General features: G+C 45.0%; 1 protein-coding gene across 3 annotated transcripts in view; it reads left to right on the top strand.

The window, feature by feature from the left end:
- Positions 1-27,736, top strand: part of macrod1 (mono-ADP ribosylhydrolase 1) — a 107,509-nt gene that overhangs the window by 70,902 nt on the left and 8,871 nt on the right. For all 3 annotated transcript variants that reach the window (XM_080007947.1, XM_080007949.1, XM_080007948.1), the window contains exons 5-7: positions 7,264-7,380; positions 25,202-25,329; positions 26,775-26,805. In XM_080007947.1, the coding sequence (XP_079864073.1) occupies positions 7,264-7,380; positions 25,202-25,329; positions 26,775-26,805 (276 nt within the window). The remainder of the gene's footprint in view (positions 1-7,263; positions 7,381-25,201; positions 25,330-26,774; positions 26,806-27,736) is intronic.

Here is a 27,736-nt window from a genome sequence, read left to right as displayed (position 1 = left end):
CCTCACATCTTCAGCAGCCGCCGAGGGAAGAGTGCAGCGGCTGGCTTTGATCAATATTTGCCGAAGCCTCGCTGCTATATCATGGTCGGTTATTAAAGATTGTACCTATAAGGCATGGAAATAGGAAATGAATTAAAGCAGAAAAATATTTTCTTAACAGTCTTTTTCTTAATAATCCCTTTACCCATTATGGCTCCATCACCTCCTCTCCCTCACCTTTTTTTTGTGTTCTGTTCATTCCCATCTTGTTTTTTTTTTCTCTCTCTCTCTCTCTCCATCCTTGGGGGTTTGTTAAAGCAGATAGAAGTTAGTTGTTAATTAGGGGCAGGGGGAGGAGGGGGCGAACCGAGAGAGAGATGTTAGAGAGGGTGGAACAAGAGAAAGGGAGAGAGAGAGAGAGATAGAGAGAGAGAGATGGTGTTGAAGTGCCAACGGGGGATCCAAGTGTAAGTCATTGGGGACGGAGAATAGGAAAAGAAGATTTAGCTTAATAGGTAGAGAGCGGAGTGTGATAGAAAGAGGGAGGGGAGGGCGGAAAAAAAAAAGAAAAGCGCAAAAACCCGCTTTGTCTAGTTTCCAAAAAAAAAACAAAAAAAAAACCCCATGTTCATTCATTTAGCGTTACAGATATAAGGTTGTTGGATAATTAAACACAGGGCAACAAAGGGGCTTTACAGCTCCAGCAGCTTAACCCCAAGGATCCATCGAGCGCTGTCTAGTGTACGCCCACACCCATGAGTGCCCCTCGAAATTTCAACCACTCCTTCAAGCGACTTGTCAATGCAAGGAATCAGAGCTTCTTCCTTTTATGAGCATTCATTCATTCATTCATTCAGTCATTTATTCAAAACATTTATTTACATCCTCAGAAAATACATTCGGGCCAGGACCCTCATTTGTAAAAGTGGCAAAGCACAAGAAAATCCAGAATAAAGGATACAAAGAAAGAGGAGAAAGCGCAAAGCACCGACACGGACTGGGATTCAACAGGACGTGAAATCAGAGCGACACAGAGAAAAAGGCAACTTGGTTTTGCAAGAATACCAACTATATTTTTGTTTACCAGCCTTCATTAATGACAGCTTTAGCTTTCACCTATTTTTTTACAGCAGGAGCAAAATCTACTCACGGCGTGGTTTGAGAACACTGAGTTCGGGGATTCCACCCTCAACCAGAGGGAACGGGTCGTGGCAGTTTTGTCATGATGAATACCAAGGGAACTGATAAGGGAATCCATAACGACATCACAGAAAAACATAAAAACCCCTCTCCTAGGAAACAGCTTATTTGCTCCTGATTTGCTGCCTTCATTTGTCCAACAGTAAGGTTAAATTAAGATGTGTTTTTGTGTGAGAGAACTACCTAGACCAGGGGTCGGCAACATTCAGCATTAAAAGAGCCATTTGGGCGTGATTCCCACCAAATAAAACCCTCCTGGAGCCGCAAAACCTATTTGACCGTTATAATGAAGATAACACCGGATATACAGTATAGTTTTATTACACTTATGCTATGTACTGTATATAAGAACTGTAGTTTGTTGCATTTATGAAATAAAAGCACTACAAACTGATAAAGACTGTCATTTTATTTCTGTGCTTGACACAGCAAAACACTAAATTCTTTTGACCTCTAAAGAAAAGAATACTGGCACGTATCATATTTCTTTGAAATAAAATACAAAATGCAGGTCCTTCACTTATTTGTGGATTTGAAAAAAAGAAATATTCACTTTTAATTATAAGGTGCAAAAAAAATTTAGTTTATGTTTTATCTCTATTTCTGTGTGCCGTCATCCGCCACTATTTCCTCAGTCGCGTGCCGCAGCCAACCGCCAAATGAATAGCTCGTTTCTCTCACCTGCTTAATGCGATTTCTGCCCCTGAACTTCACTGCAGAGCTTCTCCATATCCAGGCTGTATGATGTCACTCTGAGCTTCACACATGACTGTTAGCTGTCATCAGTGAGTCGCGACCGATTTTTGCTTTTTATGAAGTTCATGGTGGAAAACACTTGCTCGCAAGTGAATGGCATTCCATGTCTCGATTCCACTCCGCATTCCATGAAACCAACTTTAACGTTCTATTTTGCTCAGAGACTTTTCTTTTTTTGGATGTATTCATGGTTATCTTACCGGGGTTCGAGAGCTGAAAATAAGTCACCAGCCTGTCGGCAACAGGTGACGCATACAGGGTGCGACGCATATTTTGATCGACAAAATATTAAAACCCGTTTTATTTCCATGTTACAAGATCACCTAAATCTCCATAAGCATAACTATTACATTGAAAAAATTTACTAAATAGAATAAACTTTATTTAAATTAAATATCCATTATTTATTCACACTATTTTCTCAAAGCCACAGGGAGCCACGGCAGAGGGTTGAAAGAGCCTGACCTATACAGACATTTCCATTCACTACATCAAGGACATGAACTTTTTTTCTGCTTTTGATTTTAAATCAAAATCCATAGTCTCCCACATAAGGTCTCTTCTGTTTTTTGGGGGTTTTTTTGCTGTTAATTGCTTATTTTTTTAGTTTTGAATGAATATATTTGTGAATTTAGTGTATAACCTATTTACTTTATGTTCCCCCCACAACGCAACACAGAGAAACAGGTAAGAACCAGTAAAACGCGTTCAGAACTACGGCCAACGGACGGTGCAGCCAAATTCCATTTGGTCACATCAGACCAGACTGATGCTGATGTCAACAACCACAATGTTGTGACACAGCTGTGTTGTCAGATGAGCAGAACAAACCTGCGGTGCTGCTACAAAGACAGTGCGTAATAACAACCCACTAATCCAAAACTAAAAACAGGGGCTCGCTCAGTGCGTCCCAGCAAAGTTTTTTTCGGTGTATTAGGAGATCTCATGCACAGTATAAGCAGGCTCCCAATGAATGTTTAATCTTTAATGCGTTTTTAGTTTGCCTTGGGAATAAGAATGTTGTTGTGGGGTCGCAGGACCGAGGTAGAATTTGAGACAGGCTGACATCTTTAATCCATCCTCAGCCAAGGGTGGGGTGGGATGGGATCTGTTCCTCAGTGTCTGCAGCACCTCGCTGTCTGGGTGAGGAGAAAAATGCCGACAGAAGATGGGCTGTCTGGCCACCTTTCGGAACGAATGAGCGGATCGCATGCATTGTGAATGAAGTATGAGAACGGCAGAGGATTGGTTTTGGAGATGAGAGCAAAGACAAAGAGCTGCTGCCTCCCCACGCAGACAGCCACTGCCAGTGATTTGGCCGCCCAAATAAATATGCTCTTATGTGGCTGTTGTTGTCCACACAACCACATATATAATGTGTGTGTGTGTGTGTGTGTGTGTGTGTGTGTGTGTGTGTGTGTGTGTGTGTGTGTGTGTGTGTGTGCAGTATTGAGTATTGCATTCCATTGAGTGTGTGTGTGGAGGTCTGTGGGATGTGCATGTGCACTTCCCCTGAGTTTGTGCTTATCTCTGTATGTATGTATATTGTGCATATAAATATTTGTACAAGTGCACGTGCAACAAAACATCTTTCTGCCTATACACTGTGTACTATGTACGCATGCCCACCACCAGACACATCCTAAATGTTGCCTTGGCAACAAGCTGACTGAAGTAAATGAGTGTCCTGGCTCTGCTGAGGGATTGTGGGAAAGCAATATGCCAGCGTTCCACCCCATTAGTTTGATGGACAGCCTGTTTGGCCTATAAGAGGTCAGCTGGCAAGGGCATCCATATTAGTATTCTATGGGAGAGACCTGGGCAATGGTTTTACTCTAATGTCAATCTACCTGTATGTGCCTATGTGTGTGTGTGTGTGTGTGTGTGTGTGTGTGTGTGTGTGTGTGTGTGTGTGTGTGTGTGTGTGTGTGTGTGTGTGTGTGTGTGTGTGTGTGCGTGCATGCCTGTATGTGTATGTGTATGTGTTGTGGGTGTAGAGTGGGGAGGGGCAGAGTGTGAGAGGCTTGTCCTGGCACACAACATTGCAGGCAGGTGTGGATTGTGTGTGTGTGTGTGTGTGTGTGTGTGTGTGTGTGTGTGTGTGTGTGTGTGTGTGTGTGTGTGTGTGTGTGCGTGGGCATGAGCGTGTGTGTGTGTGCATTTGCACCCTGCTGAGGGTGCAGCATCTTTGCCAGGTAAGCACATAGCCAATTATCACTTCCCATTCCACCCGCCTCTCTGTACTTAGCCCACCCCGACCCCCCCGTTCGTCAATACCAAGCCTGGGAGCGACAGAGAGGAGATAACACGGGACGAGTCGGCCTCCTGGTCGGCCGGCTGGACCGTGGCAAAGCTAATTCAGCCAAGACACTCCATTCTTCCCCCTTCCATCGCTCATTTCCTTTCATCTGCTCCTTCTCTGATCGCCCATGTAACATTCATCTCATCCTGCTTTGTTTTTCCATCCAACCTCTCTCTCTCTCCCTCTCTCTCTCTCTCTCTCCCTCTCTCTCCCTCTCCCTCTCTCTCCCTCTCTCTCTCTCTCTCTCTCTCTCTCGCTCTCCTCCATTCACACACACACACACACACACACACACACACCCTCCTGTATTTATTTTTTTAACTTATTAAATCTTTTACCCTTTTTTTATTTATTTATTCTTTTTACACTTGATCACATTCCAAATTCCTTTATTTTCATCCAACTGTGCTCCCCAGTCCTCCGCCCCCCCCCGGGGGGTTTGTCTCCGTCTCTCCTCTCTGTCTCCGTCGATCTCTGTTCTCTCCCTCTCATTTTCCCTCATTCTCTGGTCTTTCTTGCATCTCCTGCCCTAGACTGATCCCCAATCGAAGTTAATTGTCCGGCTATTTTGAGGTGGAATTTTCTCTGCAGACTGAATGGTTGGCTTTTTTTTTCTTTATTGTACAAATGCAGATGAGTTAGATATTTCCTAATGGATTCTCTGGTTTCCACCCGTAGGAATTAAAATTCATGAGTAATTAATCGGGCGGGCTCCTAATGGGTATTGGTAGATGTAGGTGTAGCCAATTATGACTGATTCATTGTGGAGCAGTCTTGGATGTCCCATTTGCATGTGACAAGTTTCACTGAATAAATGAAAACCAAGCAGCCTTTGACACAGCCGCGATGCTAATGTTGTTTCTATCCGGCCGCGAATGAAAAGCATCGATAGGAATTTGAGATATCAGGCTCTGAAAGGGGCTCAAAAATATAATATTAGAACCGGAGTATTTAGGCTCCAGCTCTAAGCCCCGATGCGGCGAGAAGTCAAGTGTTTCATTCTTCTACATCAATATGTGCTGGAGGACTTTTAAAGAAGTAGAGAATTAGATCCAATCGGCACTCCCCTCTCTATCTGTCCTGGATTGTCCCTTTCCTCCTATTCCTATAGGAATCAAAGTGGTGTAAATTGTGTGTGTGTGTGTGTGTGTGTGTGTGTGTGTGTGTGTGTGTGTGTGTGTGTGTGTGTGTGTGTGTGTTTGCGTGCGTGCGTGCGTGTGCATGCGAGTGCGCATGTGCCTGCGTGCCGTCCGGGTTTGAATCATTGTTGAATAGCAGGAGGCCTCGCCGTCTGCCTCCCGCACAGCTGTGTCCCAATGCTACGTTGCACACACCCTGATTTGCCGGCCGACCATGAAGCGCCATCAAGGACGGAAGAGATGTTCCGTTGTCGTAGTTACAGCCCCCCTTAAACACCGCACCTTTCGCTCTCTGTCCTTCACTGATTCCCTCTCATTTTCTTGCCCCACGCCCTTATCTTTTTTCCAGACTATTTTTACATCAGCGGCTGCTCCCCTCCTTATTTCCTCTCCTTTATCTCACTCTTGTTATCGCACTTCATTTCAAAGTTGGGCTGTTTTGGAGTCGACGTGCACAGTCACACTCTCTCTCTCACACACACAGACACACAGACACACAAATAAGCATGTAAGTGCCTGCAGGCACAGGCAATGAGCTTGAACATACATCTCTGCACACACACACACATACACACACGCACACGCACACACACACACACACACACACACACACACACACACACACACATACAGTGTCTGGTATCTCAGCTCCCTCCTCTTCCCCTCAGGAAGTAGACGGCGTTTAAGGCCTCGCCTTTTTTATTTTATTTATTTTTTTACACACTCGCTGCTCTCGCAGCCCGGTTCAGAGCGGTGCAGCTCAACCCGGCTCAGCCCAGCATGGGACGCTCCCACATAACACACTGGAGTGCAGATTATACCGGACCCCCGCCTGCAACCACTCGGTTTCGACAGAAACTATTTTTAACAGCTGGGCTTGTTTTTTTTTTTTTGTTTTTTTTATACGGTTGAAATGGAAGAGAGAGGCAGAGAGAATAAGACCCAAAGGCCAACACTTAGAACTGTGACATATGGGTGGGTGTTAGAATACTATGCATTTTGTCTAAGTGCTAATAAGGCACTGTGACAACTTCTCGCTCCCAGATTAGTTTTATTCTAGTTTAATCAGCCATCACTTGCGCAAGACTCCCGCGGTGCGTGCTGATATTTTCTCACACTAAACCGCAGGCTATGAACTACCGGTCCCCCGATTGATTTTATTTGTGTGCGTTTTTCTCGGGATGGTTACTCCGCAATCCCTTCCAATACTTTCACTGCTTTGTTTTATTGATGTTACTTGCGCTGTAATTTAACCAACGTTTTTCTATGCATACTGAGCACGCAGCACTCCCGCGCCGAGCTGAGATTCTGTTCTCGCCCATCAGAGCTCTAACCCGATGGAAAGTGTCAAAAAAAAAAAAGAAAATGTTTGCCCCTCCTGATGGACTTTTTTAAGAGGGGTTTTTCAGTTTGTTAACTGATCTATAAAATCATTTGGAAAAATAATTAACGAATGAAAACGGTGTCAGTGTGTTTACTGAAGCTGCAGGTGGCATGCGTTTTATTTCATCTAATGATCACCTTCTGGACAATATAATTCCTGGCCAGTGATGTTCCAATCGGAGTTTTAATCTGAAATTGATATCCACTGGCGCATATCAAAGCACTAATCTGACCCATGATGTCAAAGCCAGATGAGGTAGTGCTAACATTCATCAATTCATAGACGTCCTGATACAAATGGCGAAAAAGCAATGTTGTGCCATCGACTTATCATAATGCTTTTTTCTGTTCATATCCCAGTACAAAGCTTTGCTGCTCCACTCACCACATTTAGTGACTTATTGCAGCCTGTAGCCCTCTCCCTGTCATGTCATGTTGGATTAAAACACTGCCCCTTTGCTTTCTCCTCCCCGTCCCTCCCGCCTCTCCTCTCTCCTGTCTTAGTCGACGGGGCCGTCCACCGTGCGGCGGGGCCCAAGCTGAAGAAGGAATGCGCCTCGCTGCGCGGCTGTGAGACGGGACGGGCCAAGATCACCTGCGGATACGGACTCCCCGCCAAGCGTGAGTGCCCGGAGCGTTCGGGGGGGCCCCGAGCGTTCAGAGTAAAGCTACTTCAAAATGAAGTAGCTTTACTGTCGGCGCTCACCTAAGGGCGAAGCTTTAACCACTTTTTTTTTTTTTTTTTTTTTTTTTAATTCTCATTTAAACTCGAGCCCCAGTGAGGTAGATCTAGGTTATGTGGGTATCCATAGTGATGTCCCTCGTTCCATTCCATTCCATTTATAGCGAAGTATATGGCACTCAATTATTAATTGTTATTATTAATTAATAAGCGTTCATTCTGCAGCATGTATAACCAGTGATAAAAAGCCCTATATTCAAAATGGCAGTAAATTACGGGTCGGCAGTCAGAAAAAAATTGAATATCCTGGTCTGTGGTACTAGGCCTCTCTTCCCTCCAACTGACTCGACGTGTTAGCGACAGTAGCGGTGGGGCGTCATCGTTTTCATCGCATGGACCTTCTTCTTTTTTTGTTTCTTTTTTTTTTGAAGAGCGAAGACCTTGAAATTCAACACACGGGGCTGTGTCAATTAGTTCTGCTGATAATATGACTTGTCTCGCCTGCCACGTGGGGCGAGTGCTAGGTCTCACCCAGAGGTAATATTTGCACACACTCCTTTCCAGCCTCCTCTTTGTGCTCTACCTTCTACTTCTATAATCTCTCTCTCTCCCTCTCTCTCTCTCTCTCTCTCTCTCTCTCTCTTGCTTTCTCTTTTCTTTGCGTAGTCTGATCTTTGTTCGTCGGTTATCATGATGTGTGCTTACACTGAGTAGGCATGCACACAGCGTGATACTAATATATACCGCAATAAGGTGCAGGACAATCTCCGATCGCATTAATGAACACTCAGTTATGGCCGTGAGTGTATGTGTTGTGTGTGCGTGCGTGCCTTTGTGCGTGCGTGCGCGCGAGTGTGCGTGCGTGCGCGCGCCTCGGCGATTGAGAAAGACTGAAGATCAGAGCGGCTGTGTGATATCTGCTCATGGCGCCGCTGAGAGTTTAAGTTCACAGTGGGAGAGTTTAAAAACAAAAGAGGGCGAGAGTGATAAAGGCAATCACGAGGAGGAACGGCGGAGAAAGCAGGGATGGATGACGAGAGAGGGGGAAAAGTGTTTGTGGTCGGGGTGGGATGGAGCAGAGTGGGGAACAGGAGGGAGATTAGCGCAAAGAAAAAGTCACGTGGTTTCCTCTGCTTGGTTCTTTTTTTTTTTTTAACCCATTTCAAAAGAGCCGGGACGACCACGCTAGAGTTCTGCACGGGCTGAAAGCGAAGCCCAAAGCAAGCCTGTCCCCCGACACCCGGAGACCGGATCCAACTTGTCCCGGGCCAGATTTGAACTCCCAAAACCCCGAAACCCGCTGTGTTTTCCTCTCAGGGCAGGGTACACACGAACAGAGGCCTAACCTCACAGGCGACGTTTCAGGGCACAGTGCACTTCATGCACTTGACAGGAAGTTCTGTCCGATGGCATAAACAAGTAGTTTTCAACGGCAGACGTTCTAATAGGTGCCCTTAAAAAAAAAAAAAAAAAAACGAAACCAAAGTGAATATGCGGGCCGAAACGGCTGGTTTTAGCTCCACATCATAACGCCACGGAAGCTTACACTCCAGCGCACAGATATTTATGAGTGATATGTTTTTTGTAGAGAAAATGACGATCACCAATCCCTGAATATTTATATAACACGATTTTGTTTTTCTGCATTTTCTGCCCGTATTATGCGATCGTGAACCGAGCACCTCGGGCATCTTTATTGTCCCCAAATGAAGAAGGGCGAGCAGTAGATTGAACAGTTACCTAACAAAATATTCTTCGCAATCTGAACTTGACTGCTTAGAAAGAAGTAGTTAACGCTCATTTTGGTTTTATTTCATCCATTGTGAGCACTGGTGTCTCTGTTGCACATAGATCAATAATATTTATGTGTTTGTAACTCATTATTTATGTATATTATACATATATTACAAACATTCAAATAACATGTCTTGGATAGTTAACGGTCCACTAACCACACGCGGAACTGTAGATTGGACCCACCCTGTCCATCGGAAACCTATAAAAAACAAGTTGAAAACCCATTGTAACTGGATGTTCTCACAGGAACCTTTTACTGCCAAGTAATTGCATTCGGGGAGCTGCTTTCAGCAAATGAAATTGCTGTGTTCTTTTAAGCCAATCACTTATGAGCCAAGCAGATTCTGCTTTGTTGATGGTACGTCTGTGCGATGTGACATGCTTTACTATCTGCTAAACTCCATATACACACACACACACAAGGTACATTCGAGCACATTTATATTTATTTATTCATCATACAATGCTCAAAGCCAAAACTGTGATACATATTGTTATAATTGTAAAAAGTCTTATTTTGGATTTCCAAGCGATCATCGATCGGGGAAGATGGGCGTTGCGGCACAGCAGATAGCAAACGCATGTAGATGTGTGCGTGCGTGCGTGCGTGCGTGACTGAAAGTCTTTTTTTCCCCATCAGATCCCATCATTATCCCCACAGTGACTGTATTCTGTCAGCATGAGGTCTGGATGACTGCTGGAGGTTGGACCGACAGACCGTCTGTCTGCATAACTAGCATCGTCTCTGTGCCACATGTTTGTTTGCGCGTTTGTGCGTGTGACGCGGGCTATAAAGCGCCCATTTATTTAAGAGAGAAGCAGGTTCACCTCTCCCAGACAGAATATCAACATTGGCTAATAACTCCGGAATGTGTCTGCTTCAAAATACGCTTAAACACTCACAACAGGGCTCGATTACCGCTCAGCGGGGCGGCGAGATATGAGAGAGAGAGAGAGAGAGAGAGAGAGAGAGAGAGAGAGAGAGAGAGAGAGAGGGAGAGAGAGAGAGAGAGATGGGCAAAAGAGGGAGGGGACAGAGCGAGAGAAAGGAGGGTGGGGGGGGGGCCCCCCTCCTACACACACACACACACACAGAAACAGGCAAGCACACTAAGAAGCAGCCATTGGAGTGCTTCCGTCCCCACAAGTGACCGAGTGAGTGTCGCCTCTGACCACCGGCCCTCCATGTGAGCGTTGCCAGCCAAGCGGTAATTTGGTACCGTCGCCTAGCAACACACAGGAGTGTCGATGTCAGGGCTGGATGCAATTTAGGAATGTTTACAAATGACAGGTGGAAAATTGCCAGGGCACACGCATCCTAAATAACCGTATCAAAACCCCAAACGCTGAGCCTAGCATTGGCAGTCAGGTTTGAATTTGGAATGTGTGTGTGTGTGTGTGTGTGTGTGTGTGTGTGTGTGTGTGTGTGTGTGTGTGTGTGTGTGTGTGTGTGTGCATGTGTGCGTGCGTGCGTGTGTGTGTGTCAGTTTGTATGCAAAATAAATGAGGCGGGGGGGTCTGGCTGCCAAGCAGGTGATTTGAGACTTGACCCGTGTGTGTGTGTATGTTTTTGTGTGTCAGTTTGTATGCAAAATAAATCAGATGCTTACTTTTTGTTTATTAAAAAAGCTGATACTGGTACCAGTCTAAAATATATATCAGTATCAGGAACTTTCCCTAAAAACAAAAATACGATACAGAGACCCATATAGAACATCGCATATTAAAATAAAGCAAAAAATAATGTATTATAAATATAATAATGTATTCCATTACTATATATGTTTAGTAATGGAATATTCCTGTTTAACAGTGCATATATTTAATTTAAATATGTATGCATCTTGTGTTGATGTTCAAGTGTGTGTGTGTGTGTGTGTGTGTGTGTGTGTGTGCGTGTGTGTGTGTGTGTGTGTGTGTGTGTCTGTGTCTGTGTGTGTGTGTGTGTGTGCGCGCGTGCGTGCATGGTTTGCTGTGTGTCTGTTTTGGGGTTTCCAGCCAGGGGAGCGTGTGGCAGGTTCAGTCAACCTGGCAACCCGGGACCGCTGAGCTCACTTGTGTACCGATACACTCGCAGCCGTTCCCCTGCCGAAAACCACGCGCGCACACACACACACACACACACACACACACACACACACACACACACACACACACACACACACACACACACACACACACACACACACACACACACTTACACATGCTAGATCCACCCTGGGGGGAAGAACGAGAGGATAGAGGGTTAAGTGAGAGTGTGAACGCAGAGGAAAGGAAAACACATGGGCCGCTTATTTCGCCTGTCCATCCTACGAGCTGAAAATCAACCGTGGATCATCTATCATTTCTCTTTTCTTTGCGTAGTCTGATCTTTGTTCGGCGCAACCGTGGATCAATCAAGCAACCGTGGATCATCTATGTGATTAATTTAAGAGGATTTTACTGTTCTGGGAAAAGTTTTTTTTTATACATTTTTTTTACAAATAATTGTTATAAAAAGATAATTATTATTCAAAAGACACTGAAATTAAATATGAGACATATGTGGCAGAATGTCAAACATCATCCTGTGACTCACAGGACAACTTTGAAAAACATTCAGTGTGAAATACCAAAATACAAAGGTTTGCATGTTGTCCATTTTTATACCCCCCCAGAAAAACAGAAAGATAAATTGCACAAAATTAAAATGAAAAGAAAAGGGAAAAGGGAAAAAAAGGGAAAAATAGAAATATCACATAAAACACAGTGTGGATAAATAATAATAATAATAATAATAATAATAATAATAATAATAATAATAATTGAATAATAACAATATAGGTGTATTACATAAACAAACAGCAAAATGTAAACATAAATACACAAACATTCATACAAACAAATAGGTGTTTATTTTAGTTACAGTTTTTTATGTTTTCATATAGGCCAGAAATGGTTGCCATGTCTTAAGCATTTAAAATAAAATAAAATTGACCTGAACCCAACGTATAATCTTTATTTTTACATATAGAACCTCATACGTTCCTCAGCCCACTGGACATGTGTGGGAGACATCATATATATAAGGCTTCTAGCAATTAAGGAAGCAAAAGCAGTGGCATCCAAACCCTTTCCTACACGGGACCCTTATCCCAGAGAATGATATACTAAGACAAGTGTAATCTGTAGGTATACAATTCTAATGGAAGAGCCGAGCCAAGCAAAGTCAGTGGTCAGGTTTTACCACAGTGTGATGATTCAATATAAAGCCGTGCCGGAGTCTCTATAGATGGAGCATTCCGCCAATAAAGCATATTTTGTACATTCGCCGCCCTGATTGTTTTGTTATTTGCATAAAATCTTTACGAATCCCTGGGGGTTTACTGTTCCAAATAAATGCAGAGATATATTTGTCCAGTGTATGAAAATACTACATTCAATACGTAATACAAGTTGGGATACATCGAAATGAACATTTCAGTATTCCTTTTCAATCATTTTTACGACATGAATGCGTCCAATTGGTGATGACAGGAGGTTGTCCCATCTCTGAAAATCTGTCAGGTGCGTTCGAGAAGGGCACTAAAATTTTCCTCAAATAACTTTTGATATAAATGTGACACATGGACGCACAAATAGTACAGGTGATCCATCTTTACCTTCAATTGAAAAGCTTCAAATTGGCTTTCGAGTTTATAGCGAGTCGTTCGCTCTTGTGTATATTTAAATTGAAAACCTGAAATACGACCAAAGTTTAAATTAAATGGCAAGTGCACGGGGAAGAGAGGTTATAGGGTAAAGATCATCAGCATGAGCGACACTTTATGCTCTTGGCTTGCCGGTTCGATCCCCCTGACCCTGTTGTCTGTTCATCCCTGTCTGGCTCCACGATGGAGTGGGAAATAGGGGGGAGTGCAAAGTATTTGTTCTGACAAGAGCCACGGGTGAACTGTGGAGGAGTTTTATCCACAAAATACATTTTTGACCAAGACCAAATTCATCGAGGGTGCAACACCTGTAGTCCCACTCCACCCGGTCCAAAGCTATTTCAGCATCAAGTGATAAAGCAAAAGATAAAGTATATGTAATATTAAAAAGCCTGCGTAAATTGAAGAAGCCATGCCTACCCTCTGGGAATCCCGTTTGATCTGAAGAAATCATGGAGGGCGAACATTGTTCTGCTATCAGGGCGAGAGTTTTAGTCAATATTCATATTTTGAAAAGTCATTTTAAGGGGGTATTGGGCCGTACGAGGAACGCTCTAATGGGTCTGTATTTGGGTTCAAAAGAAGCGAGGTTGTTGCCTGTTCAAGTGTAAGGGGGAAGGACATTCATTTTGAATGAAAGGACTCAATATACATTTCTCGTCGATGTGGAGATGAGCTTTCACTAAATTCTTTCAAGAATTCGACCGGAAAGCCACCCGGGCCTGGAGATTTAACACTCTGCATTGGTTTGATGGCCAGTTTCATTTCTTCGAAGGTCATTTGCTCTTCTAGTTGCTCTTTACCATGTGGGTCTCAAGTTGGAACTGGCAATTTATCCAAAATAAAAACCAAAACAGAATTGTCAAATAATTCCGTTTGTTTTTTTTACGAGTCCGATTTTTAAAGATTAGAAGAGAAATATTGAAAACACTCACACATTAATCTTGTTGGATTCACGGTAATACCTCCAAATTGGGTTTTGATTTCAGGGGTTATATGGGTACCTTGTGATTTAGGTCTTGGAAGTTTTTTCTGATCGTCGAGACCGAAACAGCATCTGTTCGTTTTTGTAAACTCAGCCTTGGTTTAGAGAAATCTGGAGAAGGAACGGCTGAGTGTTGTTGATCCATCTTCACATGAGATGTGTTGACTTGGTTAAACGTCTCTGTTTTTGTTTATTAGTGAAAGATCAGTATGAAATGACATGGCCCCGTAGGAATGCCTTTGAACTTTCCCATATAGTAAACATCGGTAGTTATGTTTTCAAAAAAATATGAATCTGTTTTGAAATGTTCTGGATAAGTCCTTCGTCAGATAATAACAGAGGGTTAAGCCTCCATGAGTAAAACTGAATGTTGATTTTGGGAAGCTGAGCCCTAAAGCCAGAGGACCCTGAGCGAATATTACAATGCTATGTGCACGCTTCGACATTGGATAGTAGCTTTTTATCAATGAAGAAGTAATCAATACGTGACTATGTTTGATGCATTGGAGAGAAAAACGAGTATTGTCTGGTTGATGGGAAAATAAATCACCAAGTGGCCACGGCCCCCCATGTCCCCACCCTGATATGGCTGTAAAACGAAAGCGGTATTTATTCATGAATAAGGATCGCGCTACCCCTGGCTTTACTATTGAATTTAGAGTGGAGCGTTTGTCCGAACCAATTTTTCTTAAGTTTATGGTGGTCTATATTTTTTAGGTGTGTTTCTTGAAGAAACCCAATGTTTACTTTGAGGTGTAAAAGATGGAAGAATACTTTATTATCTTTGAGTGGGTGGTTAATGCCCCTAACTTTCCAGCTGATGAAGTTAATATTGCAACCATTCATTTCTCAAGTTGAGGGTGTGGGTATCACACCATCAAAATTATAGAAGGGGGAAAGACGAAGAATCATATTTATACATTTTGTGACATCGGAATTAACTGTGTAAACATCGTAAACCTTAATACATTTCGACAAGACAAAATAAATAATGATAAAGAAATAAAAACAGAAAGCGAAACCATCAACCTCACCCTCCTCGTTATCCTCGATGACATCCTCCAAAGAAAAAACACGAGATTGCCAAAGCTTCCTGGCTTTTCTCGAGATCACTGACAGAAATGGCTTTTTATGACGTGGTACTTTTTATGACCGTCATCACATACAACAGAGCACCCGTCGCCATCGCAACAACAGCCCCGCGCGGGCCCTGTCAATCGCCATTCACGACGGTTGTGTCCATGGTAACGGTAAACGTCGCCCACCGTGACCTGCCCTTTCACCCTGTGGCCTGCGTTTGTTACCAACAGGAAATACGCCCCTTGCCGTGTAGAGGCCACCGAGAGCTCAGCGATGAGTCCCGTCAGCACGTGATCATTAACACAAAAGAACTGCTTTACGTGAACGAAATCGAAGGCACACACCCGTTATAAACACTAAAACTTCCCCGCTCAGTTAAATCCAGTGGAATGGATTGTTGTTTCATTAACCAAGCTCTGTAGCTTATCCAGCCTTTGTTGACAGCTTTATAACTCTTAACGACAATGGCAGATAGGACGGAAACTTACAAACTCAGCTTATAGCGTCTTGTTATACAGTACAATTGAATCCCCCATTAAACTGGGGCTGGTCGTCCTTCGCTGCCCGCGGGGTTCTCCAACATCTTTACCCGCCCATTGAAGTGGACCCGGAGATGAGCTGGATATAGAGGGCCATACCGGACCCCCTCTTCTTTCCGGAGGAGTCTTTTTGTCTGGTCGAATGCCCCTCTGCATCGACCGACTGAACCGACTGATCCGGGGAGAGGAGGGTCTGCTTTCCCTGGAACGCCAACCTTCCCTTCTTCCCTTCTGCGCTGGATCAGCACCTCCTCCTGGAAGTACTGAACTCGAGGAGCGACCGGCCGCGGTCGGGTTTCTCCTCCCGAGGCGTCGGCGCCGCCACACGATGAGCCCCTATCCAGGGTCGGGGGCCCTTCCAAGCCGCTAGGACCCCCGAGGGCGGTATGTCGCATAGAGGTTCGGCGATGAATTGTGTGGGGTTTCCCTTTTACGGACCCTCAGGTGCTCCTCTGAGACGCGAGTTGGATCCTCTTGTCTTGCCATCTTCTTCCTGAATAACTTCTTTGACTGCATTTCGGAATGCCTGTAGCACGTTTGCGTCTACGGCGTTCTTGGGACCTCGTGGTTTACACGTCTACTCCCTGACGCGGCCCCTGGTGGTCCCTGTGGCACATTTTTAATCTGACTTTCAAATCACTTTATTCGTGTATTTTCTTTCTCAGAACCCTCTTTCTACATTTTGAAACGGCGGTGCTGGTTTTGGAGATGACAAAAAACAACAAATTACAGCGAAACTCATTTCAAACTGTGTGGAAACACCAGAAAGTGTGTTTAGGAAGGCAAACAGTTGGCCCTTAACCACATAACATAATCGTACTCATCTTTGAAGTTACCGCGCATGGGTCTCAGAGGGAGGTGTAGCCAAGGGAGCCGGGCGTGACATGGGAAGGGGACGGGATGAGACGAGCGAGGGAGGCGACAGAGGTAAGGAGAGGATGGGAGGGTTTGATGGAGACTGCAGGGCCCAGAGCAAAAGAAAATACAAAAGCGGGGGAAAAAAAAGAAAGAAAGAGAGAAAGAAAGAAAGAGAGACATTGCGGTGTCAAACACGAGCTGTTATCCGTATCTCCAACCCAGTTCCATTCCCTCGGTGGCCAATTACCACTAATTAAAAATCCTTTCGGCAGCACTCTGCACCCCCACCAGCACCTCACACACACACACACGCACACACATGCGCGCACACACAAACACACACACACACCCATCCACCCTGCCCACATCTCTCTCTCTCTGTCAGCCGCCAGCCACCTCTCTGCCACTACAGTATGTCTCTCTCCCTCTGTCACCTGAACACTCTCTCTCTCCCTCCCTCTCTCTCTCTCTCCTCCCTCCCTCCCTCTCTCTCTCTCTCTCTCTCTCTCTCTCTCCCTCTCTCTCTCTCTCTCTCTCTCTCTCTCTCTCTCCCTCCCTCTCCCTCCCTCCCTCCCTCCCTCTCTCTCTCTCTCTCTCTCTCCCTCTCTCTCTCTCTCTCTCTCTCTCTCTCTGCGATGTATCCCACTTCCCTATCTTTTCTTCCTTCTTCTCTTCCTCTCTGACACCTTACTCACCTCACTACTTCTTTCTTTCATTTATTTATTTATCTCTCTCTCGCTCGCGCTCTCTCTTCCTATTCCCACTCTTCTTCTGGCTCCTATCATTAGCAGCAGTAGGGTTTCTTTTCCTTTAGCGCCAGGAGACTTGACAAGGCTCTGGGCTATAGACTCCAGCAGGCACGCACGCAGGGAGGGAGGGAGGGAGAGGGCTAGTTGGGGAGAGTTTTTTCCTCTTGTTTTTGACAGGGTTGTCGACATCTTCACTTCCATCCATCCTAGGTGTTGAAAAGCGATCTCGCCGGCGAAGCCAATGAAGATGATGATGATGATGATGATGATGATGATTGCAGCTGCACTGGGGTGTTAATTCATTGAGTTAATTTATTCCCCTCGAAGGAGGCGGGGGGGGGCGGGGGGGGGGGGGATTTGTGGAAGAAAAAGGAAGGAAAAAAAGTCTCTGTGTTGCTTGGCTCGGGGGAAAGAGAATCAGGGAGAGAAAGGGTGGAGGGGGCGAGGTACACTCTCTGTTGAGGAGCATTATGTCCCCCTCTTTGCGGGAGCTCATTCTCGGCCCTGCATCCGCCCTCCCTCACAACAACCACCCCCTTCCTTCTTGTTTCTTTCCTTTATTTTAACCACGTGTGGCCCGCAGAGCAACTGCTACTGCAAAGTATCCCCACATAGTAAAAAAGCTTAATATGCCCAATTGCCCAATATAATAAAAAGAAAATCATAAATCATAAATGTTATTGTTAGATGTAGAAAATTTGATTTTCTTTAAAAAAATTCATTTTGAATAATTAATTTCTTCATCATCCGTTGGTGGGCCACACCACGGGAGTCTACGGGCCGCATGCCATCCTCAGACTGCCTGTTGGCCACCTCTTTTTGAGAGAATAAAAAGTACAAGGTATAAAGCGGCTATAAAAAGAGAGCGCCGGAGCCTCACTTTCGGGGAGGGGTGGCGGGTGTGCCGGGGTTTGGGTGGCCACCTCCTGCTCCTCCTTTTGTTGCCGGGCGCCAGGAGCAGGGGCCCTGGGTTTAAGAGCGCCGCCCGCGCTTGGCTGAGCACGAACTGAGGGCTACAGCACCCAAAGGGGCCTCTGCCCGCCTTTTCTCTGCCCGCCTTTTGCACCGCCGAGCGATCTGAAAGGAGTGCAAAGGGAAAAAGGCCAGGGACAGATGGGTGCAAAAGAAAAGAGAGGGATGGCCGAGGGAGAGAAAGGGGAGAAAGCAGGGCTGGGGGTAGGTATATAGACGGACGGACGGTTGGCTGGACACGCGTTGACATGAAAAGCAGAAGCAGCCCTTCTGTGGCTCCCAGGTAAGAATGGAAGGGAGGCTGAGGGGTAGGAGAGGAGAAGGGAGGAAGGGGTTGGATGAAAGAGACCCCCAAAAAAGATGGAGCCGATGACAAGGGGAAGGAGAGAGGGTGGGGGCGCGGGGGGCGAGGCACGGTGGGCGGGTATCAACGGATGGCAACGAGTCAAGATGTGTTAAGACTCAGCACAGCGTGACGCCTGCTGATGGGAGAGAGGGGACGGGCCCACGCGCACGCACACACGCACACGCGCACACACACACACACACACACACACACACACACACACACACACACACACACACACACACACATACACACACATACATGCTCTCTGCTTTTTAGGTGCATAGCAATTGAGGACTGTGGCGGTTATGCTTTTCAGCACACGTGATTACACCTTATGTTTCCCTCGGCTTCTTCCAGCTGGATCTGCGTCTGCCTGTGTGCGGGCGTTTGGATTTCTATCTTAATTTATGACTCTTCAATGTATTACACAATATGTTTCAGTTATTTATATCAGTGTTTGCAAGTACACTTTAATGTTTGGTTGCCAGTGATTTGCATAAAACCCCCTAATGGATTCCATCGATGCAAAATAAATTCTCCCTCTGGGTGTGTTACAATGCCATCTGGTAAAGGATATCAAGTCCTCAAACAACTTTCTCCAAATATGCTCCCTCCACCCTCCCCAAACCATTTGTAAGAAGTGCTTAATAAAAAGCATGTCATCTAATATGGATCATTGTTTCATTCCGTTTTGTTGAATTCTCACAAAATGACATTCGGCTCTCCAACCAGTGAGTATTAAAGATTAAGCAAAGAATGGCAATTAAAACTGGAAAATATGTTGGAATGAGATAACCGCAATTAATTTGCAGGCTAATATTCAATAATAATATCACTAATATTCAAAAGTTAGAATTAAAAAAACAAAAAAAAACATTAAGCTGACCACGCGGCTTGAAGCCGAGTCGTGCAAAATCCTCTCTCTGGCAATACACAGGACTCATTATAGCAACGTGTCAAAATACACCGAACGTGTCACTCGTCCATCGAGTGTCACTGTTCCACTGCGGAGTAGATGACGGAGGAGGGAGCAAGACGGTTTTTTGGAGAATCGGAGAAGGAGACTCTTCCTTGGAAGGAGCTCAAATAGGCGTCAGTTTTTGCCAGCGTGGTTCAGGAGTAGATAAGGGGATATTTGTTGGCGCGACGGTATCTCGCCGCTCCACTGTGCTCGGGATGCTCAGGGTGACTCTCGGGAACGGGTTTTTTGGCCTCTTCAAAAAGGTTTCACCGTCTCGTTTCCGTCCCGAATTGAGATTTCGCCGCTGTTTGTGTTTTCCTTCCCTCTGTGCAGCGGCGTGCTGATGAGAACACCAAGGGTCCCTGTCGATCTCACTCATTTACTGTCTAACTGTCTCGGCCCCAACACCGCAACACCACGTCTGGGAAACGCACGCGTGCACACACGCTCACACTGGTATACACACACACACACACACACACACACACACACAAAAACACACTTTCTTTCGTTTGAGCTGTTCCCCATCTTACGCTCTCCCTCCATCACACACACACAATCTCTCTCTCGCTCTCTCTCTCTCTCTCTCTCTCTCGCTCTCACTTCCACCTGCAAATCCCTCACACATCCTGACATCTACCTCTTTCTTTTTTTTTTTATTCTAACAATCCTCCCCACCCACTCCTTTCTTCCTCTGTCTCTCTGGCCAGCAGCCGTAACGGGTGGTGTGTGTGTGTGTGCGTGTGCGTGCGTGTGTGAATGTGGGTGTGTGTGGGTGTGTGTGTGTGTGGGGGGGGGGGGGGGGGGGTGCAAGGGTTGACGTATGGTGGAACTAAAGCAACCTGCAGATCGATAATGTAAACAGCAGCGGGAGGAGGCAGTAAATAAGGCCGCCTCCCGACAGATCTGTCTGCCTCAGGTGACGGGGGCCGGGATGCGGGGGAGGGGGGCGATACTGAGGTGAGGGATGAAGGTAAGGAAGTGAGAGACTGAAAGTGCAGCGGTGCAAAGTAAAGAGAGAGGACGGGAGGGGGGGGGGGGGACAAAGGAACATAGAGAGAGAGAGAGAGAGAGAGAGAGCTGAGGTGAAGCGGGGAGGGTAGGATGGATGGAATTTAAAGAGGGTGGGGTGGAGGAAAAGGGAGGGAGGAGGCGGGACGAGGCAGGCGGGCTCTGGTGAGGAAAACAAGTGCAGTGGGCACATGCAGAGTTAGACAATTAGAGAAAGATGGATGGTGGCAAAGTGGCTGCCATGAACGTCAAAGCGGGGGGGACGGACGGAGGAGGGAGAGCGGGAGAGCGGAAGGGGAAATGCATTGAAAAAACATTTGCGGGGTAAAAAGGGCAGAAAAATGGCTAATTGGGTTAGCAATGAGAAAAATGGCTGTGGAAATTACAGATCGCAATTGAATTTATGAGAATGTCGGTGTGTATTGTACGTGTGTTTGAGAGTGTGTGTGGACGTGTGTGTGTGTGTGTGTGTGTGTGTGTGTGTGTGCGTGGGGGGGGGGGGGCAGAGTAACTGTGACATTTAGCAGATCATGTGCAGATGGATGACCATGAAGTGACCTGCGCTGAATCTGATCAGCACTGCACACACACGTACATACACACACACACACACACACACACACCACTCTGATACGCGACCGAGTTGTGAACCTGGCCACCGCTGAGTGCTCAGCTGCATTTGCATGACTCAATGACTGTGAGACTCACACACACACACACACACACACACACACATACACACACATACACACACACACGTATATGGTATTATCTGATAATTGAGAAATATTTTGTGAACAGCGGAGAATGTTTTTGTCAGCTTGGCACCCCTCTCCAGCGCGTCACGGTGATATGACGTCATGTTAAATCTGCTGCTGGGATGCTTCACTGCTCTTCCGCCCGACAACACAAACTTCAGAACAGAGAAGGCAGAGGTGGAGGAAGCGGATCGGAAACGGCTTAATGAAAATGGGCCCGTTAGAACAAAGGGATGCATCGCTGCAATGCAAATTCATGCCTGAATTGATGCTATCACCGACAGCCGTGCCATTTAGGGTAGGTTCGCTGTTTTCAACCCAAATCTTGTTTCCCATCATAACTGTCAGAGCCCCGTTGGACTGCGTTCAGGCACCAGGGAGAAGCCGCAGCAGAGTGCCAAGTGTCTCAAAAGCAAAGTGTTCAGTGAGGTCTATTAACAGTTTTGAATGATGGGAACTATCACATTTGCATCGAAAAAGACAAACCTGTTCTCTAAATCTGAATTACGTGGAAGCAAAGTCAACATGTAACAAAAGATGCCGATAGCTCGTTTGGAACAATGTTAGTTTTGCGACTGTGTTGTCAAGTTTGCTCCCCCGTATCTGGCTTCATCTTTTTTTTCTGATAGTCTGCCAGTCTGATATTCTTTAATTCTGACCTGAGGCTTTCCAACTCCTCCACCTCATGGGTGTTAGAAATGAAAACCGCCCTCGCTGCCAGGACACGTTCCACTGTCAGCGTGTGATTGGACTGCCTTTCCCTCTTAACATGTTGCTCGGAAAAACAATAAGAATCTCTTTGGGGGTTTTTTGGGTTTTTTTTAGCCGCACATTTTGGTTTCACCATTTGGTCCTGATGGAGGATTTAACGAAGAGATCACTGCGTAGAGCTGCAGCGCTTTGTAAAATGGCGCGTTGCATCATCTTGCTTAATGGCCTTCAATCCCAAGGGGAGAAGGTTTGGATTAAAGAGGCTCTTTTGTGCCGTGTGTGTGTGTGTGTGTGCGTGCATATGTGGATGTGTATGTGTGTGTGTGTGTGTGTGTGTGTGCTAACAGACGCAGGCACTCGGCTGTCTGAAGCCTGATCAGAGCCAGGGATCCATGCTGCGAGCCTCATCTGAATGTGTGGCAGCGTGGGTGGAAATCGGAATCTCTGGATGTTTGTTTTGCGTAGTGTTTTATATACATTTGTTGGCCTCTTATTTCTACTTCATCCAGACAAATATATCCAAAATAATAGACAAAAAGACTTTTCTATTTTGTTTGTTTATGTGTGGTGTTTTGTATCCATTTGTCGCTTTCTTATTTTCCTAAATCAATCCACTCCAAATCTATCACATTATATGGGTCAGCTTTGTTTGTAAGCTTTCGTTGTCTCTTTGAGATCGTTTTGTTGTCTCTTTGAGGTCTTTTACTACAGGGACCTGAGAACAATTTGCATAGAAAAACCAAAAATACGATTCTGTCACTCACAGAATCACTTGTCACGGACGTACTGTGTAAAACAATCACGAGCGGCATTTATAATTTCAGCAATTAAAACTCTAATCTCATCCAGGGGAATGAGTGATTCTATTTTCAAGATCCTTTGAGGATCATTCAGAAGACAAAAAACAGTCTTCCCAAGTTCAGTGTTTGTACAAGAGACTTTTAACTAATCAGAAGATAATAATAATAATAATAATAATGAATGATGATGATAATAATAAAAATCCTAATAATAATGATGATAATAATAATAATAATAATTATTAATAATAATAATAATAATAATAATGATAATAATAATAATAATAATAATAATAATAATAATGATATTACTAATTATAATAATATTAATAATGATGATGATTATAATAATTAATAATTAATAATTATAAATATAGCTGCAGGCAGCAATACACAGGGTCCAGTTTATTTGTTTTACATACGTTTTTTGTTTTTTGTGAAATACATCAAAATTTAAAAAAAAAACTGTCATGACATTACGTATGAAGCGTTCCCATTTCAACCAGACGCTGAAATTTGAACAAGAAATGACAAGACAAGTCAAATAATGCATTGGACCGCGTTGGTCGATCGATTATCAAATTGGCCGATCGATATACTGTATTGATACCAAATTTGATTATCAATCAAATTTGGTTGGTTTTTCAGTAATTTTTGCTCCGTATGTGGACCGATTTGGATTAAAATTCAACCATGAGTGGTTGAATCCCATTTATAATAATTATTATTAGGGGTCCGGCCCAGTAATATAGCTGCAGGCAGCAATGCACTGCGTCAAGGTTAGTTGGTGTGACGGGTGTGACGAAATGATGTACAAGTCCCATTCGGAATACTGAAGAATGAATTAAGATTAATGTTATAAATATAACTACATTTCAAGATGACACGTGACCAAATACATTTTCTGTAATAGAATACACACTTGTGTTCTAATGCCAACAAATCTGGCTTTGGCTATGAAATATAACGTTTATTGTAGACTACCATTCATTTGTAATTTGACTTAATATCTAAGCATTAATACAAATGTATGTAACCGTCTTGCCAAATGTGTGTTTTTCCATTTTAACTCTTCCCTGCCTCCTCCCTTTTCAACTCAATTCATTTCCAGTGAGATGTGATTAAGAAGGTCCTGCATTTCAAAGCGAAGTATTCTATGTCTGGGTAACAGTGTGTATTAACATAGTATATGCACACTCTTATTGGAGTCTCCACGGTAAACAGAGCGGCCCTCTAGCTCGTCAGGAATCGTGCTGTCAAGCCAAGTCTCTGTAATGATCGTCACACAGCTATCCATGTTGTGGGAAGTAATCCTCAGTCTTATTTCGTGCGGCGGGGTCCAGGGTGGTCGGCCCTTCGTTAAAGTTTAATGGACGAATGCGCTTTGGCTCTCTGTTCCGGTGTGTTTTGTGACTAGAGAAGTTAATTAGTTCCGGCCTGGTCAGTGTAATTCTATAATCGGGCGGTGTTTGCGGCTGTGGGTGGGTTTCTTACGCCGCAACTAACGGCGGTTATCGTTCTGAAGTTGGGCTGCATGATTATGGCTAAAAATGATAATCACGATTATTTTAGTCAATACTGTGATCATGATTATTTATCACGGTTATTAATCCATTTTGGGGAACAGATTCCTATCTCTATGAATAAATAAACTAAGGTAAGTGGTTTAACTAACTTACATTTTAGAGGATGTATAATTAAATGAAATGTGTGTAGTGGGCTACACATTTTTGTAATTGTAACAAATCTTTGAGGCATCTGGAAGGGAACCCAAAAACACAAAAAGAATGAAAATATTTCAAAACACATACACACTAAATACGTGTTCCTTGTTTTATGTTATTACTCATGGTTATTGCTACCATTTATAATTCAGGAAGTTTGTATACATTGATATCTCTGGAATGTCTATAAATTCTGACGGTGATGTTATTGAGTTTTTATTTTGTAGAACTTACTTTGGTGCGTGTCAGTTGTCCTCAGAAGCATATATATTTATGACATGTAAACGCTGTGCTTTGTTTAATCCAATTGTCTTCTGGTGATACTGTAACTCAATTTGAAAGCCCTGAGCCTGCCCCCAAACCCGAGGGGCGTCTCCACTCCCCGCCGCCAAAGGACCAGGCCCGATGTGCGGAGAGAGCCAGCCTGCTCAGCAGCTGGATCCCTGGCAACGCACTGTCACGTGGGCATTGATACTCTATGTTGTTTCCTGTTTTTTTGTTTGTTTTTTTTCCCCCAATCACACTGGGAACATGACACACCCCTTCCTGGCACGTTCGTGGGGCCGAACGTGACACACCCGAAAAAAAAGAAAGGCATACTCGTCGACGGGCGACGGGAAAGGAGTCAATCGCATATTTTTAGTGGGTTTACCTGCATTTATCAAACCTGTTTATAAACGCTAGTTTTTTTTGTATAAACGGTATCTCTCTCTCTCTCTCTCTCTCTCTCTCTCTCTCTCTCTCTCTCCCCCACCCTCCCTCTCCCTCGCTCCGCAGATGTGATCCACACGGTGGGTCCCATGGCGGCGGGAGGCGTGGGAGAGCAGGAGAGGCGAGCACTGAGGTCCTGCTACAGGAACAGCCTGGAGGCGGCTGCTGCCCCCCAAGCCGGAGCCCGCTCCCTGGTGAGGCCCTGTCGGGGCTGAGGGGGGAGGTGGAGGGTGGGTGGAGGGTGGCACAGGTGAAGCCTAATAGGAAGCAAATTGAAGTGTCACCCTCTCCAGCAAAACACGGCTGCAAAACAATTTCTCATTGGTTGTACTACATGTCCGCTTTCGTTTATGTGTTAAAGATCAGTGTCCTTTTGGACATACTACCTCATCATATATCCGCATCACTTCCTTTCAACATGTTATGGGATGCACTCACCGGCATAGTGGCCAGTGGTGCGTGCTACAATTTTTCACCAGATTTTTAAACCAGGTATTTACGAAAGATGTTGTGTACACTTGTGGGAAAATGCATAATAAATATATCTGTTATCGATATAAATCTCTATAAATATATCTAACACCAGCTGTCAACAAAATATGCCTCCACATATTGATTTGAACACGGCGCTGCGCTGGTTGCTAAATGTCAGCCTCCACAAACTCTCCTCGGTTATTCGAAAATGCAGCTAAACTTGCGAGGAGGGGGGAGACGTGAAGAGAGGGAACAAGAGACGACGACCAGGAAATGAATGAAGAGACATTGCTGCAGGGCGGTGGTGTTTGCTGTGTGTGTGTGGGGCGGGTATGGGTGTATGTGGGGGTGGGGGTGGCAGACCAGCCGTCTCATGAAACACTCCAGGCGGGTGGTGGTGGTGGTTTCACAACAGAGGAAAAGGTGTTCGAGAAAAGAGAAGAAAGATGAATATTTCTTCAAAAACCAACAACTTGCGGGGCCGGGGCGCAAAGACGAGAACAACAACAACAACAACAACAACAGCAACAACAACAAAAGGAATGAAGAGACGGAGGCGCACGGGGCAAACGTAGCACCACCTGTTGCGGCGAAGAGCCCCCCCGACCCGCAAACACACACACACACACACACACTGCCTCCGCATCTCATCCCGTCCCTCCAGCATTTCATCCTTTTTCGCGTTATAGTGTCTGACAACGTGGACGTGGTGGAGGTGTCGTCCACCGGTGGAGAAAAGAGGGGGAACATAATGGTCGACACCCAGAGCCGCGAAGCCCTCAGGGGGAAGAATCGGCATCAGTGGGTCGTGGTAGAGGTGCAAACAGTGAAGGAGAATGAGAGGAGGAGGAGGAGGAGGGGTGGGAGGGATCAAAGGACACGGTAAAAGGAGAGAGGGAGGCAAACATGAGAGGTGAAGACTAGTCACAGAAATAATCAAAACAGCAAATCAGTATTCCTGTGACGAGCATTTCATGTGCCTGTTTATGTGTGTGTATGTATGTGTGTGTGTGTGTGTGTGTGTGTGTGTGTGTGTGTGTGTGTGTGTGTGTGTGTGTGTGTGCGTGCATGTGTGCGCGCGCACGTGTGTGCGTGTTGTGGGGAGCGGGCTGCCATGTGATGCCGATGGATCGTAACCAATTGCTCCGCTCTTCTGACTCCACAGGCCTTTCCTTGCATCTCAACCGGAATATATGGTTAGTGGTGTGCGTGTGTGTGTGTGTGTGTGTGTGTGTGTGTGTTGGACCTTAACATGCCTTGCCTCCACACTGGTCTCCCCCAGCACAGAGGTGGTGCCCAGATTAAGGCTCTGCTGGCAGATTAAACCAGATTAGAGCAGAGATGGTGTCAGATGGAATGTAATCCCTCCCCTCGTGCTGGCAGCGACGACGCCTGTGTGTGTCTGTGTTTGTGTGTGTTTATGAGTTTGTTTTACAAAGTGTGTAAAACGTAAGTAAAAACAGAATACAATGATTTGCAAATCCTTTTCAACCTATATTCAATTGAATACACTACAAAGACAAGATGTTTCATGTTCAGACAGATCAACTTTATTGTTTTTTTGCCAATATTCACTCATTTTGAATTTGATGCCTGCAGCACCTTCTAAAAAAGCTGGGACAAGGGCAACAAAAGACTGGGAAAGTTGAGGAATGCTCAAAAAACACCTGTTTGGAACATTCCACAGGTGAACAGGTGAATTGGAAACAGGTGAGTGTCATGATTGGGTGTAAAAGGAGCGTCCCCCAAAGGCCCAGTCGCTCACAAGCAAGGATGGGGCGAGGTTCACCACTCTGTGAACAACTGTGTGAGCAAATAGTCCAACAGTTTAACAACGTTTCTCAACGTACTATTGCAAGGAGTTTAGGGATTTCATCATCTACAGTCCATAATATCATCAAAAGATTCAGAGAATGTGGAGAAGTCTCTGCACGTAAGCGGCGAGGCTGAAAACCAACATTGAATGCTCGTGACCTTCCATCCCTCAGGTGGCACTGCATTAAAAACAGAAAATCATTCTGTAGAGGATATTAGCACGTGGGCTCAGGAACACTTTGGAAAGCCATCGTCAGTTCACACAGTTCGTCGCTACGTCTACAAGTGCAAGTTAAAACTCCACCATGCAAA

This window comes from Zeus faber (genome assembly GCF_960531495.2).
Source record: "Zeus faber genome assembly, chromosome: 10".
Lineage (NCBI taxonomy): Eukaryota > Metazoa > Chordata > Actinopteri > Zeiformes > Zeidae > Zeus > Zeus faber.
This window is presented reverse-complemented; position numbering and strand designations above follow the sequence as displayed.